The 17575-nt window shown below is 42.6% G+C and overlaps 2 protein-coding genes and 1 pseudogene across 3 annotated transcripts in view; 2 read left to right on the top strand and 1 right to left on the bottom strand.

The window, feature by feature from the left end:
* Positions 1-17575, bottom strand: part of RBM25 (RNA binding motif protein 25) — a 66608-nt gene that overhangs the window by 45904 nt on the left and 3129 nt on the right. The window contains exons 2-4 of one of the 2 annotated variants that reach the window (XM_037984215.2): positions 13708-13829; positions 6739-6859; positions 1819-1868 (exon numbers count right to left, since the gene is read on the bottom strand). In XM_037984215.2, the coding sequence (XP_037840143.1) occupies positions 1819-1868; positions 6739-6844 (156 nt within the window). In that variant the 5' untranslated portion in view covers positions 6845-6859; positions 13708-13829. The remainder of the gene's footprint in view (positions 1-1818; positions 1869-6738; positions 6860-13707; positions 13830-17575) is intronic. The other variant, XM_007987190.3, reaches the window with a different exon arrangement.
* On the top strand, positions 10193-11165 carry LOC119618998 (required for meiotic nuclear division protein 1 homolog pseudogene; annotated as a pseudogene).
* The window catches only part of LOC103229906 (heat shock cognate 71 kDa protein-like), a 49791-nt gene continuing 48060 nt past the window's right edge, over positions 15845-17575 (top strand). The window contains 1 exon segment of the mRNA XM_073010812.1: positions 15845-15886. Coding sequence (XP_072866913.1) covers positions 15845-15886 — 42 coding nt within the window.

Raw genomic sequence — 17575 nt, 5'->3', positions numbered from 1 at the left:
CTCTGTCGCCCAGGTTGGAGTGCAGTGGCATAATAGCTCATTGCAACCTCCGCCTCCTGGGTTCAAGGGACTCTCCTGCCTTGGCCTCCCAAGTAGCTGGGATTACAGATGTGTGCCACCATGCCTAGATAATTTTTTGGATTTTTAGTAGAGACAGGGTTTCACCAGCTTGGCGAGGATGGTCTTGAACTCCTGGTCTCAGGTGATCCTGGCCTATGTCTTAAACATTTAAAATTTATGCCTTAGGCCAAGTGTGGTGGCTTATGTCTGTAATCTCAGAACTTTGGGAGGTCAAGGCAGATGGATCACCTGAGGCCAGTCTGACCAACAAAGTGAAACCCCGTCTCTACTAAAAATATAAAAAATTGGCCAGGCATGGTGGCGCACACCTGTAAGCTCAGCTACTCGGGAGGCTGAGGCAGGGGAATCGCTGAACCCAGGAGGCGGAGGATGTAGTGAGCCATGCCACCATTGCACTCCAGCCTAGGCAACAAGAAACTCCGCCCCACTGCCCCACCGCCCCCCACCCAACAAAAAAATACATAAAACATTTAAAATTATCAAATATATCCAGAAGTTTTTTTCATAATTTTACTCTCAGTACTAATATAAAAGCAACTTTCAATTATCCATGCTAATCCTCTAGCAGAATATTCAAATACTCCACAGCACTCTCCCTCATATTTTGCCTTTTATCAGTTATTTATGCTATCTTATTTTCCCTTCACGACGTTCAACTTTCCCGGGGAAGAAACACATCTTTGTACTTGACACTGAATTCAGCAAGCACCCTCAGGAGGCACCGAATAAACAGTGGTGAAATGGGAGAGGTGCTCCACTCCTAAATTCTAGCTTTCTCTAGCCTGAAATACAAGGAGGAAGAGTACATGCCTGAGGCTTTCAAACATGGTCCAACTCTTGGTGTCCAAGGCAAGAAAAGCTGAACTCCCCTTTGGCTGCAGAACCACATCTTCTTAGTGGTCGGCCTCACAGCAGGTTCTCATTTGCCCACGTAATTCCTCTCTCCCTTTTACCAAGAATAACACTCCTCATCCCTTTTCAAAACCCAGATATTAAAAGACACTGAAAATAAAGAGACCTACCCTCCCTCACAGAATTCCAAATAAAAGAGAGTTATTATCTATTCATGTGCTACAGTACAGCAGCATTCTTAACAAAGGTGCTTGCAGTGCTCAGAAGATTTGATGAATGTGGAGAATTAAGGTTCTCCACATTAAATTAAGGTTCAAGAAGAAAATAATGAATGAGAGCATTTCAGCAGAAGAAAGGTTTTAGTAAAGTCTTACAAAGCTTGAACATACCACACTAAAGGACAGAGAAAACTAAGATAAAAATCGCTTGGAAAGGGCGAAAAATTAGGAAGCTAGGAGGAAACGTGTAAAAGGTACTCCACACAAATTTCATTTCAAAATTTTAATTTTTACAAGGATCATTCCTATGTTCTTTTAAGAGATCAGATATGTCACATCCTTTTCCCATCTCCCAGGACCAAGATGAGAAAGCAATGAAGAGCCAAAGCCCTAAATCTGTAATAACAAGTATATGAAGAGTCTAGAAAATAACAGGAAAATCACAGAATTATCTACTTAGGGAGCACATTGCAGGTGCAACTGCATATATGCACACCTAAGTGAAAATGATACTTATTCAAATAAATGATATGGTATACAGGGGTGCTCTCATTCTGTCCTTGTTATTCTTTTAAATACTCATAATGTATTTAAGTTTATCACACTGTTTAGCTTAAAAGCACTAGCACTACCATAACTCATGACTCTTCCTTTAAGTTATACTTACAGTTGGAGCAGGAGCCATAATGCTCATTGGTACAGGAATCATTGGGGTCCCTAAGAAAAGAAAAACCACACTGATTTTATATGACTGCATTCTCTAACAACAACATGCCACACAATTAAGTATCCTTACTCATAATTAACATAAGTGGAAATATAGGACAAATGAAAATGAAATACTGATAAATACTACCTTATTTTCAAAAGGAATGCGCTATCAGGTTGGTCCATATAAACTTACAAAAAAAGACTATTCTGAAAACAAACTGGCCACCTCAATATGCTTTTGACTTAAAGAGCATAAAATTCTGGACAGTTATCCATTTGGGTTCATATGGTTCAGTGATCCTCAAAACCAACGCCTTTCACCAATACAGACTGACTTATAGGTGAACAATGATACTAAAGAATCCTTTAAAAGTAAAAACAGCCAGCGTGGTGGCTCACGTCTGTAGTTCCAACTCTTAGGAGGGCACAGGTGGGAGGATAGATTAAGCTCAGGAGATCGAGACCTGCCTGGGCAATATAGTGAGACCCCATTTTCCACAAAAAGGAAAAAAAAAAAAAAAAGACCAAAAAAAAAGTAAGACACATGGTACAACATGGTGATACAGTCAGTAATGGTGTACTATATTCTTGAAAATGACCAAAAGAAAATCTACACTTAAAATCTAGAGTGTTCTCACAATAGCAAAAAAAAAAAAGTATGTAAAGTAATACACCACGTGTTAATTAGCTCAATTTAGTCATTCTACAACATATACGTTATTTCAAGACGCTGTGCACGATAAACATAAATTTTTCTCAAATAAATAAAGTAAAAACAAATCCTTTGAAAGTTATTTTAAGCATCAAATGAAAAATTTATGTGGAAATCTAAGGAGAATCCTGGTTCTTTCACAGAAAACAAAAATCATGGGCTGGGCACAGTGGCTCACGCCTGTAACCCCAGCACTTTGGGAGGCAAAGATGAGTAAATCACCTGAGGTCAGGCGTTTAAGACCAGCCTGACCAACATGGTGAAGCCCCATTTCTACTAAAAATACAAAAATTAGCCAGGCATACTGGTGCGTGCCTGTAATCCCAGCTACTTGCAAGGCTGAGGCAGGAGAATTGCTTGAACTTGGGAGGCAGAGGTTGCAGTGAGCCGAGATCACGCCATTGCACTCCAGCCTGGGGAACAAGTGCAAGACTCTGTCCCAAAAATAATAATAATAAATAAAATCATGCTTGTAGTTATAGCTACTCTGGAAATTGAGGCACAAGGATCCCTGAGCCCAGGAGTTCAAGGCTGCAGTGTGCTATCATCTTGCCTGTGTATAACCACTGCACTCCAGCCTAGGAAACATAGCAAAACTCTAATTCTTTACTAAAAAAAAAAAAAGGCGAGGCCGGGCGCGGTGGCTCAAGCCTGTAATCCCAGCACTTTGGGAGGCCAAGACGGGCGGATCACGAGGTCAGGAGATCGAGACCATCCTGGCTAACACAGTGAAACCCCGTTTCTACTAAAAAACACAAAAAACAGCCAGGCGAGGTGGCAGGCGCCTGTAGTCCCAGCTACTCGGGAGGCTGAGGCAGGAGAATGGCGTAAACTCGGGAGGCGGAGCTTGCAGTGAGCTGAGATCCGGCCACTGCACTCCAGCCTGGACGACAGCGCGAGACTCCGTCCCAAAAAAAAAAAAAAAAAAAAAAAATGCAGACAGTAGGGCGACACGGTAGCTCACACCCATAATCCAAACACTTTGGGAGGCCAAGACAGGCAGATCACTTGAGCCAACATGGCAAAACCCCATCTCTACAGAAAATACAAACATTAGCCAAGCATGGTGGCACACACTCATAACCCCAGTTATTAGGGAGATTGAGTCAGGAGAATCACTTGAACCCAGGAGGCGGAGGCTGCAGTGAGCTGTAATGGCGCCACTGTACTCCAGCGACAGAGTAAGACTCTCTCAAAAAAAGCCAAAAAAAAAAATTCAAAAATTTAAAATCTTTTCTATAAACCCAATCTACTGCTAAGGAAATTAAAGCACAAATTCTCCATAACCATCCTTTCTGATTCTAAACAAGTGATTAAGCTTCCTGCCACCCCCCACCTCCGCACAAGACAGGGTCTTTCTTCCCTATGTTGTACAGGTTGATCTTGAACTTCTGGGTTCAAGAGATCCTCCTGCCTCAGCCTCCCAAAGTGATGGGATTACAGGTATGAGCCACCATGCCCAGCCTGTAACTTCTACAACACTTGGGCTTTGCATCATGGTTATAGCAAGGCCCACTGAAAAACGGATCTGAGTCAGGCATGGTGGCACACATCTATAGTCTCAGCTACTCAGGAGGCTGAGGCAGGAGGATCAGCTGAGCCCAGGAGATAGAGGCCGCATTAAGTTACGGTTGTGCCACTGTACTCCCAGCCTGGGAGACAAAGAGAGATCCTGTCTCAAAAAAATTAATAAATAAAAAATTAAAATCCATATCTGCACTATGAGCCTATAAATGTATGAAGAAAATCAGGATATATGGACCAAAGAGAAAACTGATGCCCAAATGAAAGTTGTTCAAAACACTTTCCTTCTATAACTATTAATCTGTTTGATGGCTGATAACTAACTTTATTCAGTTTTCTGCAACATTCTCTCAATTTTCTCAACAGAATTTCCTTTCAGCAAAATTTATTTCTTTTAAGGAAAAAATTTTGTCCAAAGGGCCAGCCAGAGCCTTCCAACAGAATTTCATCTATTTATGGTCCATTATAAAACAACTAAGTTACTACTTAAAATCAGTAATTGTTACATGGAGTAAAGTAGTAGTGTAAACTTTCACATTACTCCTCTGGCAGCAGATGATAACAAATACATATCCATGACTATCTAGAAGCACAGCTTAAAGCAGCTCCACTACAAGCATGTCTAAAATAACTTATGAAAGTACTGCATTCTGTTCCATAATACATACATAAATAGTTGTTCTGATTTTTTCCCCTTTTTGAGACAAGTGTCACTCTTGTTGCCCAGGATGGAGAGCAGTGACATGATCTCGGCTCACTGTAACCTCCGCTTCCCAGGTTCAAGCGATTCTCCTGCCTCAGCCTCCTGAGTAGCTGGGATTACAGGCCTGAGCCACCGCACCTGGCTAATTTTTTGTATTTTTAGCATTTCCCCATGTTGGCCAGACTGGTCTCGAACTCCTGACCTCAGGTGATCCATCCACCTTGGCCTCCTAAAGTGCTGAGGTTACAGGCGTGAGCCACTGTGCCAGGCCTGATTTTTTTTAAATTATGATTTTCCCCCAATTCTTTAAGTGTTAAATAATATTCCACAGAAATTCTCATATTTATCTTGTGGCTTTTCAGACCCAAGGGTAGAAGGCTCCCAAAGCTGAGCCTATGGTAGTAAATTCAAAATTTTACAATGAGTAGTTAAATCCAAAATAAAGACAAGGTCAGGTGCAGTGGCTCACATCTGTAATCCCAGAACTTTGGAAGGCTGAGGTGGGAGTATACCTTGAGCCCAGAAGTTCAAGACCAGCCTGGATAAGATGGTCAGACCCCCATCTTTATAAATTTTTTTTTTTTTAAATTTTTAATTAACAGTATATAGTGACACAAGCCTGTGGTCCCAGCTACTCAGGAGGGCTGAGATGGGAGCCCAGGAGGTCAAGGCTGCAGTGAGCCATGATCACGCCACTGTACTCCAGTCTGGCAACAAAGTGAGGCCTCAAAACACACATACACACATGTGCACACACACAAAATAAAGACAAATGTGCTGTTTATTACAACCCCCATAACATACATGCTATGAATTAACAACCCATTATGAGCCAGCCAACTGCAATGTTCTTAAGTCAAAAGAAAAATTTCTTATAAGCAAAGATAATCGTTTTTTCAAAGATGAGGTCTCACTCTTCGGACTTGAACTCCTGGGCTCAGGCCATCCTCCCACCTCAGTCTCCTGAGTAGCCAGGACAACAGACACACACAATCACACCCAGCATAAGCAATGTTAACTATGTACTTCAGGATAATGGTTCTCAAATGTGGATTCTCCATGCTTAAATGAGTGCCAAAAATTACCTGTGAACTTGTTAAAAATTAAGATTCCTGAGCCCCAATTTCTGAGGATCTGATTCAGGGGGTTGGAGCAGGGTCTGAACATTTTTTTTTTAACTCCATAAATCTTTACTTATATTGACTTATAATATACACTTTAAAGTATCTGGAAAAATAAAGAAAAAACTAATAACCTTATTGCTTCCCTTTTTAATAAGGGGATAGCAACAGCAGTTATGGGGGTATATGAAGAAAATTTTTCACTGTATTACTTTCTGTATTTTTTGTTTGTTTGTTTTTGAACAATGTGTATGTATTACCCATTTTTTTTAATATAGAATTTTTAGGCCGGACATAGTAGCTCACACCTGTAATTCCAACACTTTGGGAGGCAGAGGCAGGCAGATCATTTGAGGCCAGGAGTTCGAGACCAGCCTGGCCAACATAGTGAAACCCTGTCTCTACCAAAAATACAAAACTTAGCCAGGCATGATGGCAGGCATGTGTAACCCCAGCTACTCAGGAGGCTGAGGCAGAGAATTGCTTGAGCCTAGGAGGTGGAGGTTGCAGTGACCTGAGATCATGCCACTGCACTCCAGCCAGGGTGACAGAGCAAGACTCTATCTCAAAAAATAAAAAAAAAAGAATTTTAAAAAAACTTTCCAGATGAGGGAAAAAAAAAAAAACTTTGTAGATGAGTTTGATCCTCAGTCAGATATAAAAGCTACTGCTATAGGAAAAAGAGACATCCACATTTTCCAAACGATGCTGAGAGGCATCTTCACTAACAGTCACATATCTAACATTTTCCTGAAGTTAACATCACAAAGACAAAAGTACAAGTTTAACGACAAAAAACAGTATCAACAAACTTACCTGGAGGTACAGGTGGAGGAAATCCTGGAAACTGCGGGGGTGGGATCCCTGGTGGGAGTGCTGGGATTCCCATGGGAGGGCGATTCAAATGAGGGGGAAAAGACATTCTTACGGCAGCAGTCTAAAGAAAAAAGGACAAATCATTTTATTTGAAAACTTCACAATGTTATATGCCTTCTTTGCTGACTTTCATTTTTAGAGTATCTACAAAATTCTGAACTTTTCTTACCCAAAGAAGTTGGCAAAGACCCTGTTTTCTGTCTGTTCATCGAGAATTCTTACAACTTCAATTTTTTCTAAAATAAGTTTCCAAAATGTACATGATCCAAGTTCAGGATAGACTCCTACAATCATGTAGGAATACATATAAAGGAAGAAAAGCCGGGCGCGGTGGCTCAAGCCTGTAATCCCAGCACTTTGGGAGGCCGAGACGGGCGGATCACGAGGTCAGGAGTTCGAGACCATCCTGGCTAACACGGTGAAACCCCATATCTACTAAAAAAATACAAAAAACTAGCCGGGCGAGGTGGCTGGCGCCTGTAGTCCCAGCTACTCGGGAGGCTGAGGCAGGAGAATGGCCTAAACCCGGGAGGTGGAGCTTGCAGTGAGCTGAGATCCGGCCACTGCACTCTAGCCCAGGCGACAGGCGAGACTCCGTCTCAAAAAAAAAAAAAAAAAAAAAAAAAAAAAAAGGAAGAAAAAAATTTTCAGGTTCAGTTAATATCCAAAAATTAAATACCAAACATAAACGAATCTTTTTAGACCAAACTGAGAATCCAGATGGGTATCTAATAGTTTTTTAAGTGTTCTGATACATTCTTTTTTTGTTTGGTTTTTTTTTGAGACGGACACTCACTCTGTGGACAGGTTAGAGTGCAGTGGCGCCATCTCCGCTCATTGCAACCTCTGCCTCCCAGGTTCAAGCAATTTTCCTGCCTGAGCCTCCCGAGTAGCTGGGACTACAGGACTTTACCACCACGCCCAGCTAATTTTTGTATTTTCAGTAGAGACGGGGTTTCACCATGTTCGCCAGGATAGTCTCCATCTCTTGACCTCAAGGGATCCGCCCTCCTCGGCCTCCCAAAGTGCTGGGATTACAGGCGTGAGCCACCATGTCTGGCCTTTTTTTTTTTTTTTTTTTTTTTTGAGACGGAGTCTTGCTCTGTCGCCAGGCTGGAGTGCAATGGTGCAATTTGGGCTCACTGCAACCTCCGCCTCCCGGGTTCAAGCAATTCTCCTGCCTCACCTTCCTGAGTAGCTGGGATTACAAGCGTGCACCACCACGCCTGGCTAATTTTTGTATTTTTAGTAGAGACGGGGTTTCACCATGTTGGCCAAGATGGTCTCGATCTCCTGGCCTCGTGATCCGCCTGCCTCAGCCTCCCAAAATGCTGGGATTACAGGCCTGAGCCACCGCACGCAGCCCATTTTTCTTGTATCTATCAGAATCCTAAAAACTAAAGGTACCAAGTTACATGGTATTTGTTGCTTCGATGCTGGCCACTTCCTAAGAGGCAAATGTGCTCATAAACTATACATCTCAGTAGGGGAAATAAACTTCTGACTTCCAGTCATATAGTAACCATTCAAATACAAAGAGAACATACAACTTTTGACAAGAGGAAAAAAAAGGTCAATAGTTTTTTTAAAAAACTTAAAAGTAAACCTTGTAACCATTCTTGAATCAAAATTGAAGAATCAGAAGCTGGCATTTTATTTTTTAAAGTTTAAGAACAGCCTGGTTGCAGTGGCTCACGCCTGTAATCCCAGCACTTGGTGAGGTCAAAGCGCATGCATCACCTGAGGTCAGGAGTTCAAGACCAGCCTCGCCAACATGGTGAAACCCTATCTCTACTAAAAATACAAAAAAATAAATAAATAAATAAGCAGGGCATGGTGGTGTGTGCCTATAATCCCTGCTACTCAGGAGACTGAGGCAAGAGAATCACTTGTAATCCACTGCACTCCAGCCTGGGTGACAGAGCAAGACTCTGTCTCGGGGTGGGAAGAAAAAGAAAAAGAAAAAAGAAGAACATATTTAACTGTTTCACTTAGTTTGTCATGTTAAAGAAAACTCTGTCATTTTGTTAAATATTGGCATTTAATGTTAATATTTAAATACTAGCATTTTTAGTATTAAAAAAAATTTCCACATCAGCCAGGCATGGTAGTGCGTACCTATGGTCCCAACTACTTGGGAGGCTGATACAGGAGGATGGCTTGAGAGACAGAGCAAGACCCTGTCTCAAAAAAAAAAAAAATTTTTTTTCACCTCCAACTTTATTTTCAGCAACACACTTTTTTTTTTTTTTTTTTAAAGAAACAGGGTTGGCGAGGCGCGGTGGCTCACACCTATAATCCCAACACTTTGGGAGGCCGACGCAGACAGATCACCTGAGGTTGGGAGTTTAGAACCAGTCTACCCAACGTGGAGAAACCCCATCTCCACTAAAAATACAAAATTAGCCGGGCATGGTGGTGCATGCCTGTAATCCCAGCTACACGTGAGGCTTAGGCAGGAAAATCGCTGGAACCAGGGACGTGGACGTTGCAGCGAGCCAAGATCACGCCATTGCACTCCAGCCTGGGAAACAAGAGCGAACCTCCATCTCAAAAAAACAAAAAAACAAATACTTCTCTCTACTATTTTGTCTTTTATGTTTTACAGAAACATAAAAAGAGAAAACACAAAAAGTGTAAGTCTTCTACTTCCTTGTCCCCAATCCCAACAGTTTGGTATCTACTGCTGTGCTCTTCTTAATACCTTTCTACAAACTAATAATTTTTATTTTTCTACAACCAATCACATTACGAGAATTTCTCCCTCATTATAAATGCCATCTCTTCATGTCAGTTCACAAAAGTTTTATTCCAAGCTGGGGACGGTGGCTCACGTCTGTAATCCCAACACTTCAGGAGGCCAAAGCAGGTGGATCACTTGAGGTCAGGAGTTCTACACCAGCCTGGCCAACATGGTGAAACCCCATCTATACTAAAAATACAAAAATTAGCCAAGTGTGGTGGCACATGCCTGTAATCCCAGCTACTCAGGAGGCTGAAGCAAGAGAATCACTTGAACCCGGGGTGCGGAGTTTGCAGTGAGCTGAGATTGTGTCACTACACTCCAGCCTGGGCGACAGACACTCTGTCTAAAAAATAAAAATAAAGTCTTATTCCACTCTTTATAATGCAGTAAATTGGCCGGGCGCGGTGGCTCACGCCTATAATCCCAGCACTCCGGGAGGCCGAGGTAGGCGGATCACAAGGTCAAGAGATTGAGACTATCCTGGCCAACATGGCGAAACTCCGTCTCTACTAAAAATACAAAAATTAGGAGAGAGGGTGGCTGCAGTAGTGAGAGGCTGGTGCTGCAGCTCTTTCCCTGCAGTCCAGTCGAGTAAGTGTGCAAGCCTGGCGCTTCCTTCTCTTCAGGCAGAGAGCTTGGGATGTGGTAATGCCAGCCAGACTTTTCAGAGCTATGGTCAGATCTACCGTACGTACATTGTCAAAACCACATCAGGGCCAAAGAACTGGTCATCTAACGTTGAAACCACTTAAGGAATTTGAAAATACAACATGCAGCACACTGACAATATGTCAAAACTTGGATTTGTTCCTTCCTGATAATACAGCTGGTGGTTTGAATAAGTCTCAGATTCTGTAAATGAACCAAAAAAAAAAAAAAAAAAATCAAATACAAGCACCGTCTCTCCATTAAATGCTGCTCATTGCCAAGACGAAAAGGCGCACCTTCCATGAAATCCTTTGGTACTCAGAAGAGAGTGACTCACAAACCAAATCTATTGGGTTCTAAATGGTTTATAAAAATATTAAAGAGGCATTTCTCATCTGTATCAATGGAAACATTTGTTCCAAAACAAGGCTTTCCACAATCAAGAGACCACTAAAAGCATCCAGGACCAAGCAGCCATCCAGGACCAACCTTCCAGTTCTGCCTGTGAATGAGGTAAAGCTGGGGTGGCTGTGGCTCATGTGCTTAGTGATCACTGCTCACGCTAAACCAGTGTGCGCTGCACCCCAGCCTTACAGCCAGCTTAAGAAACTGGCAGTCAACTAAGACTTCTCCATCAAGATCTTTGAAGCCTAATAAATATCCAATGACATTCAAAAGCTTAATTTTTAAGAATTAATGATACATAGAAAAACAAAATATAGGCAATAAAAGATGAAAAAAATACAAAAATTAGCCAGGCGTAGTGGCGCATGCCTGTAGTCCCAGCTACTTGGGAGGCTAAGGCAGGAGAATCGCTTGAACCCAGGAGGCAGAGGCTGCAGTGAGCTGAGATCACGCCACTGCACTCCAGCCTGGCAACAGAGGAAGACTGTCTCAAAAATAATAACATAATAACAATGCAGTAAATTATTATAATACGGACATATTTATTCAACCAACATTAACAGCTGGCTTGGCTCCACTTTCAGTTGTCACAAATAATGCTGCACGTTCCTGGAGATAACAGACATATAACTGTATGCATCTGTACAGGTAATTCTCTAATACAGGTCAGAACTATATGTATCTGATTAGCTGGGTGTGGTGGCAGGTGCCTGTAGTCCCAGCTACTTGGGAGGCTGAGGCAGGAGAATCGCTTGAATCTGGGAGGCGGAGGCTGCAGTGAGCCGAGATGGCACCATTGCACTCCAACCTGCGAAACAGAGCAAGACTCCATCTCAAAAAAAAAAAAAAACTATTATGTATTCAAATTTTACCTCCAAAAGCATTCCTGGAAACTAGCATACAAATGTATAATCCCACACCAGAATATGTGTATGCCCTTTCCTCATATCCTCATCAATGTTAGAATAGATCAGTGTCAAAATTATCATTTTATAAGTAAAATACACTCTTACTGCAATTTACATTTCCTTCATGACTAATGAAGTTCAGTATCTGTTTACCTATTTACTAGACATTTCTTTAAAAATAGAAAAGCATGACCTACATGCTCACAGCTCTACTTCCTCAGGATATCATATGCAATAAAACTAAACTTCAACTTCAGAAAACACAATATACTTAAAATATTTAGAAAACTTTATAGGTTGGCTGGGCGCGGTGGCTCAAGCCTGTAATCCCAGCACTTTGGGAGGCCGAGACGGGCGGATCACAAGGTCAGGAGATCGAGACCATCCTGGCTAACACGGTGAAACCCCATCTCTACTAAAAAATACAAAAAAAACTAGCCGGGCGAGGTGGTGGGTGCCTGTAGTCCCAGCTACTCGGGAGGCTGAGGCAGGAGAATGGCGTAAACCCGGTAGGCGGAGCTTGTAGTGAGCCGAGATCCGGCCACTGCACTCCAGCCTGGGCGACAGAGCGAGACTCCGTCTCAAAAAAAAAAAAAAAAAAAAAAAAAAAAAAGAAAACTTTATAGGTAAAAGAATCCCTAGGATGAATTTTTTTCTTAGCTGGAGTCTTGCTCTGTCGCCCAGGCTGGAGTGCAGAGGCACCATCTGGGCTCACTGAAACCTCCGCCTGTCGGGTTCAAGCGATTCTCCTGCCTCAGCCTAGCTGGGATTACGTGTGCACACCACCAGGTGCATGCTACCAAGCTCAGTTAATTTTTGTATTTTTAGTAGAGATGGGGTTTCACCATGTTTGGCCAGGCTGGTCTCAAACTCCTGGCCTCAAGTGATCGGCCTTGGCCTTCCAAAGTGCTTGGATTACAGGCATAAGCCACCGCGCCCAGCCCCTAGGAGGATTTAATATACTTGGCAAATGAGGTACTAGAAACTTTTTAAACAGTAGGTAGGTTCTAAGTACATATTAACAAAGGAAAAACACAAGATTGCAAGACTGTAAATGTGTTGAGTTTTAAAATAAACTTTCTATAAAACTCTTTGACCAAAACCAAACTGGGGGTTGTACCTCTTTTTAAAACAGAAAGGACTACTGTCCTACTTACAGAAGCTCTTCTATGAACATTATAATAGCCTATCTCAGCGCTTTCTTAGGGTAGTTGGTTTTCATACCTGTTGAATAAACTGATTAATGAATAAATCAGTAAACAAAACTCTGAGAACTTCAATAAACAAATTTATTATACTATCTCATGCCGCATACCATATCCTAGCAATGGCCCAGTGCCTAGCCTCACAATGGTTACAAGACTGGGCCATGAATTCATCTTTAGAACCGCTTTCCCTCCACTATTAGATATAAATAATGCTTAATAAGTAAGCAGAACTCTCGGCCAGGGACAGTGGCTCACGCCTGGAATCCCAGCACTTTGGGAGGCCGAGGTGGGCAGATCACTGGAGGTCAGGAGTTCGAGACCAGCCTGGCCAACATGGTAAAACCCCATCTCCACCGAAAATACAAAAATTGGGCTGGGTGAGGTGGCTCACGCCTGTAATCCCAGCACTTTGGGAGGCTGAGACAGGCAGATCACAAGGTCAGGAGATGGAGACCATCCTGGCCAACATGGCAAAACCCCGTCTCTAATACAAAAAATTATCTGGGCATGGCAGCATGCACCTGTAGTTCCATCTACTCAGGAGCCTGAGGCAGGGGAATCGCTTGAACCCGGGCAGCAGGGGTTGCAATGAGCCAAGACTGCACCACTGCACTCCACCTTGGTGACAGAGCAAGTCTCAGCTGAAAAAAAAACAGAAAAAATTAGCCGGGTGCAGTGGCTCACCCCTATAATCCCAGCACTTTGGGAGGCCAAGGCAGACAGATCACTTGAGGTCAGGAGTCCAAGACCAGCCTGGCCAACATGGTGAAACCCCGTCTCTACTAAAATACAAAAACTAGTTGGGTGTGGTGGCGGGTACCTGTAATCCCAGCTACTCAAGAGGCAAAGGCAGGAGATCACTTGAATCGGGAGGCAGAGATTGAAGTGAGCCAAGATCGTGCCGCTGCACTCCAGCCTAGGTGACGCAGCAAGACTCCGTCTCAAACAAACAAACAAACCAACAAAAAAATTAGCCAGGTGTGGTGGTGCCCACCTGTAATCCCAACTACTCTGGAGGGTGAGGCAGGAGAATTGCTTGAACCTGGGAGGCAGATGTTGCAGTGAGCCAAGGTCACACCACTGCACTCCAGCCTGAGCGACAGAGTAAGATTCCGTCTAAAAAAATCAAAAAAAAAAAAAAAGTAAAACTCTATATTCCTGGTATTTTAAGTTATATTTTATGGTTTTTAAATGTGTAATTCATTCTGCAGAGTTAACCAAATATATTTAATTTTTGTTTATGCCAATATACTCATTCTATTCACTTCAAATTTTTCCATAACATATTTCCCGTTATTTGGAGCTGCCAAAACTTGCTTGTTGATAGGCTGGACTTCAAAGGTGAAGGCAAAAATACCAGTTAATGGCTAATTTTTATGGATATTCCTTTAATATTTAAATATTTAATAAATATTTAATATTTAATTTTTATGGATATTCCTTTAATATTTAATATTCCTTTAATTTATGGATATGCCTCTCTGGGGTGCAGTGGCTCACGCCTGTAATCCCAGCACTTTGGGAGGCCGAGGCGAGCAGATCACAAGGTCAGGAGTTCGAGGCCAGCCTGGCCAACACAGTGAAACCCTGTCTCTATTAAAAATACAAAAATCAGCCAGGCGTGGTGGCAGGCGCCTGTAGTCCCACCTACTCAGAAGGCTGAGGCAGGAGAATGGCATACACCCAGGAGGCGGAGCTTGCGGTGAGCCGAGATCCGGCCACTGCACTCCAGCCTGAGTGACAGAGCAAGACTCCATCTCAAAAAAAAAAAAAAAAAACCTCTTCAAATGATTTTCAACTCATTCAGAGTTAAAACTGAAATGTTTACAGTGTGCCCTACACTCTACACGTAACACTCAGTATTTATTTCTGATTTTCTTCATTTATTCTGCTCCAGTCATACTGTTGGCCTTGCTGTTCCTCCCTCAAACACACCATTCCTGCTTCAGCCTCTTTGTATTTGTCTTTTCCTTTGCTTAGAAGTCTCTTTCTCCCAGATATGAATAGGGCTTCCTGCCTCTGCCTCTTTTAAATCTTTATTCTAATCCTCACCTTCCTGCTGAGACCTAATCACTGTATTTAAAATAAACTACTCTGTAGCTCTCTTCCCTAATTTATTTTTCTGCAAAGTACATACCAACTTTCAATGTATTATGATTTATTTTGTTTAACATGCATAGGTAACAACAGATAAGCTTTGCTTATGATTATAAAAGTTAGTTCTCAATCAGTTTCACATGGCAAAACATATAACTCTCAGTACAGACAGGCGCCCGCCACCTCGCCCGGCTATTTTTTTGTATTTTTTAGTAGAGACAGGGTTTCACCGTGTTAGCCAGGATGGTCTCGATCTCCTGACCTCGTGATCGATCCACCCGTCTCGGCCTCCCAAAGTGCTGGGATTACCGGCTTGAGTCACCGCGACCGGCCTTGAAGAGTTTTTGACTTGTCATATTTTAACATTATCACTGGCCACTGTGTTAAGCCTGGAAGGGAACAGGATAGAAGAAAGAGACTGGCACAATAATCCACATAAGAGACAGTAGCCTGGAGAGATGGTGGCCTGGAACAGGTGGTAGTGGTAAAAGCGTTATCAAGTTGTTGGATCCTGGATATATTTTGAAGGCAGCCAATAGGATTTGCTGAGGGATTATATAATAGGTGGGATTTAAGAGAGAGAAATGCAGTTATCTTATGGCACTGAAATCATTTCTATAGTATTTTTTAAAATATTGAAAGTATCTCACTTTTAGAAGGTTCAAAGCACCTTTTCCTGCTAAGTATGAAACTTTATAGCTCATGATAATAACAATAGGAACCTGGGCCAGGTGCAGTGGCTCATGCCTGTAATCCCGGCACTCTGGGAAGCCAAGGCAGGTGGATCACTTGAGCTCAGGAGTTCAAGACCAGCCTGGGCAACATGGTGAAACCGCATCTCTACCAAAAATACAAAAAATTAGCCAGGTGTGGTAGCACGCACTATGGTCCCAGATACTCAGGAGGCTGAGATGGGAGAATCGCTTGAGCCCGGGAGGTGGAGGTTGCAATGAGCCAAGATCACACCACTGCACTCCAGCCTGGGTGACAGAGCAAGGCCTCCCAAAAATTAAATAAAATAACAGAAACCTATGATGGAAGTGTTTCCTATCTCTAGTGTGGTGGTGGTCACACAGGTATATGCATCTGTTGAAACTCACTGAAATTAAAACAGATGCATTTTATTGTGTGCAAATTTTATCTCAAGAAATTTGGTCCAAAAACAAACCCTGAAGACTTATCTCTAGTACTCAACATATGCATGCACTCAGTTTTTCTTTTTTTCACTTTTTTCTCTTTAAATCTTTCAGACTATTCTTTTTTCTGCACTCTTAAGAATACTGCAAGTATCCAAAATATAGTAAAATACTGCTAATAAGCATTCCCCTATTGTAGACTTACCCAGATAGAAACAAAATTATTTCTCCCAGGATAGATAATTTTAGACTAGCTCCATCAGTACACTATGTGCTAAATTTCTAAAATGCTAAGACTGAACTGAGATTCCTCTCAGTGAATATTCACATACAACTCACTCATTCATTCAATATCTACTTCCAATTATGTGTCAGGTCTGCAGGAATTATTCCTAGGGAAAAAAAAAAGTGTTTTATGCCCAAAGAAGAATGGGAAATGCTTAACAGAAAAACTACTTTTACAGCAAAGCTTTTCAGAAGTATGAAAATACTCAATTGTTTTGAAATCTCCAAAAAAGTTGATCTTTTTCTGACATTGCCACTTTGTTGTTTTACAATTTCAATGATTAAAGGGCAACACTCCTGTGCATGCTTATAGTTACAGCTACGCAGGAGGATCGCCTGAGCCCTGGAGTTCTGGGATGCAGCACACTACCGATGAGGTGTTCATGCTAAGTTCATTCAGCAATAACATGGTGACCTCCTGGGATGAGAGAGAACCACCAGGTTGCCAACAGAGACGGGCAAAACTCCCAAACTGATCAGTAGTGGGATTACGCCTGTGAATAGCCACTGCACTCCAGCCTAAGCAATACATGAAGAATCCATCTTTTTAAAAACAAAAGCAAGGCTGGGCGCAGTGGCTCATACCTGTAATCCTAGCACTTTGGGAGGATGAGGCAGGTGGATCCTTTGAGCCTGAGTTCCAGACCAGCCTGGGCAACATGGTGAAACCCCATCTCTGCCAAAAATACAAAACACTAGCCAGGCATGGTGGCATGCACCTGTGGTCCCAGCTACTCGGGAGGCTGGGGTGGAAGGATTGCTTAAGCCTGAAATGCAGAAGTTGCAGTGAGCTGAGATCGTAGCACCGCACTCCAACCTGGGTGAGAGAGACCCCATCTCAAAAACCAAACCAAACAAAAAAGTAGCACTATCTACTACTATCTACAGAGAAAAATGAGTGCTTGCCTGAAACTGGGGTGGAACAGGGTGACTTGAAAACAGAAGAAGGAATCCTTTTGGGGTAATGGATGCATAACTTTGTATATTTACCAAAAATCACTGAATTGTGCATTTACAGGTGAATTTTCTGTCAATATAGTTCACATAGTTGCCTTTTTTTTTTTTTTTTTTTGGAGACAGAGTCTCGCTCTGCTACCCAGGCTGGAGTGCAGTGGCCGGATCTCAGCTCACTGCAAGCTCCGCCTCCCGGATTTACGCCATTCTCCGACCTCGGCCTCCTGAGTAGCTGGGACTACAGGCGCCCGCCACGTCGCCCAGCTAGTTTTTGTATTTTTTTTAGTAGAGACGGGGTTTCACCGTGGTGGCCAGGATGGTCTCGATTTCCTGACCTCGTGATCTGCCCGTCTCGGCCTCCCAAAGTGCTGGGATTACAGGCTTGAGCCA

Source organism: Chlorocebus sabaeus, chromosome 24 (genome assembly GCF_047675955.1).
Source record: "Chlorocebus sabaeus isolate Y175 chromosome 24, mChlSab1.0.hap1, whole genome shotgun sequence".
Taxonomy (NCBI): Eukaryota; Metazoa; Chordata; class Mammalia; order Primates; family Cercopithecidae; genus Chlorocebus; species Chlorocebus sabaeus.
The sequence above is the reverse complement of the archived record's forward strand: the minus strand, read 5'-3'. Positions and strand labels throughout refer to the sequence as shown.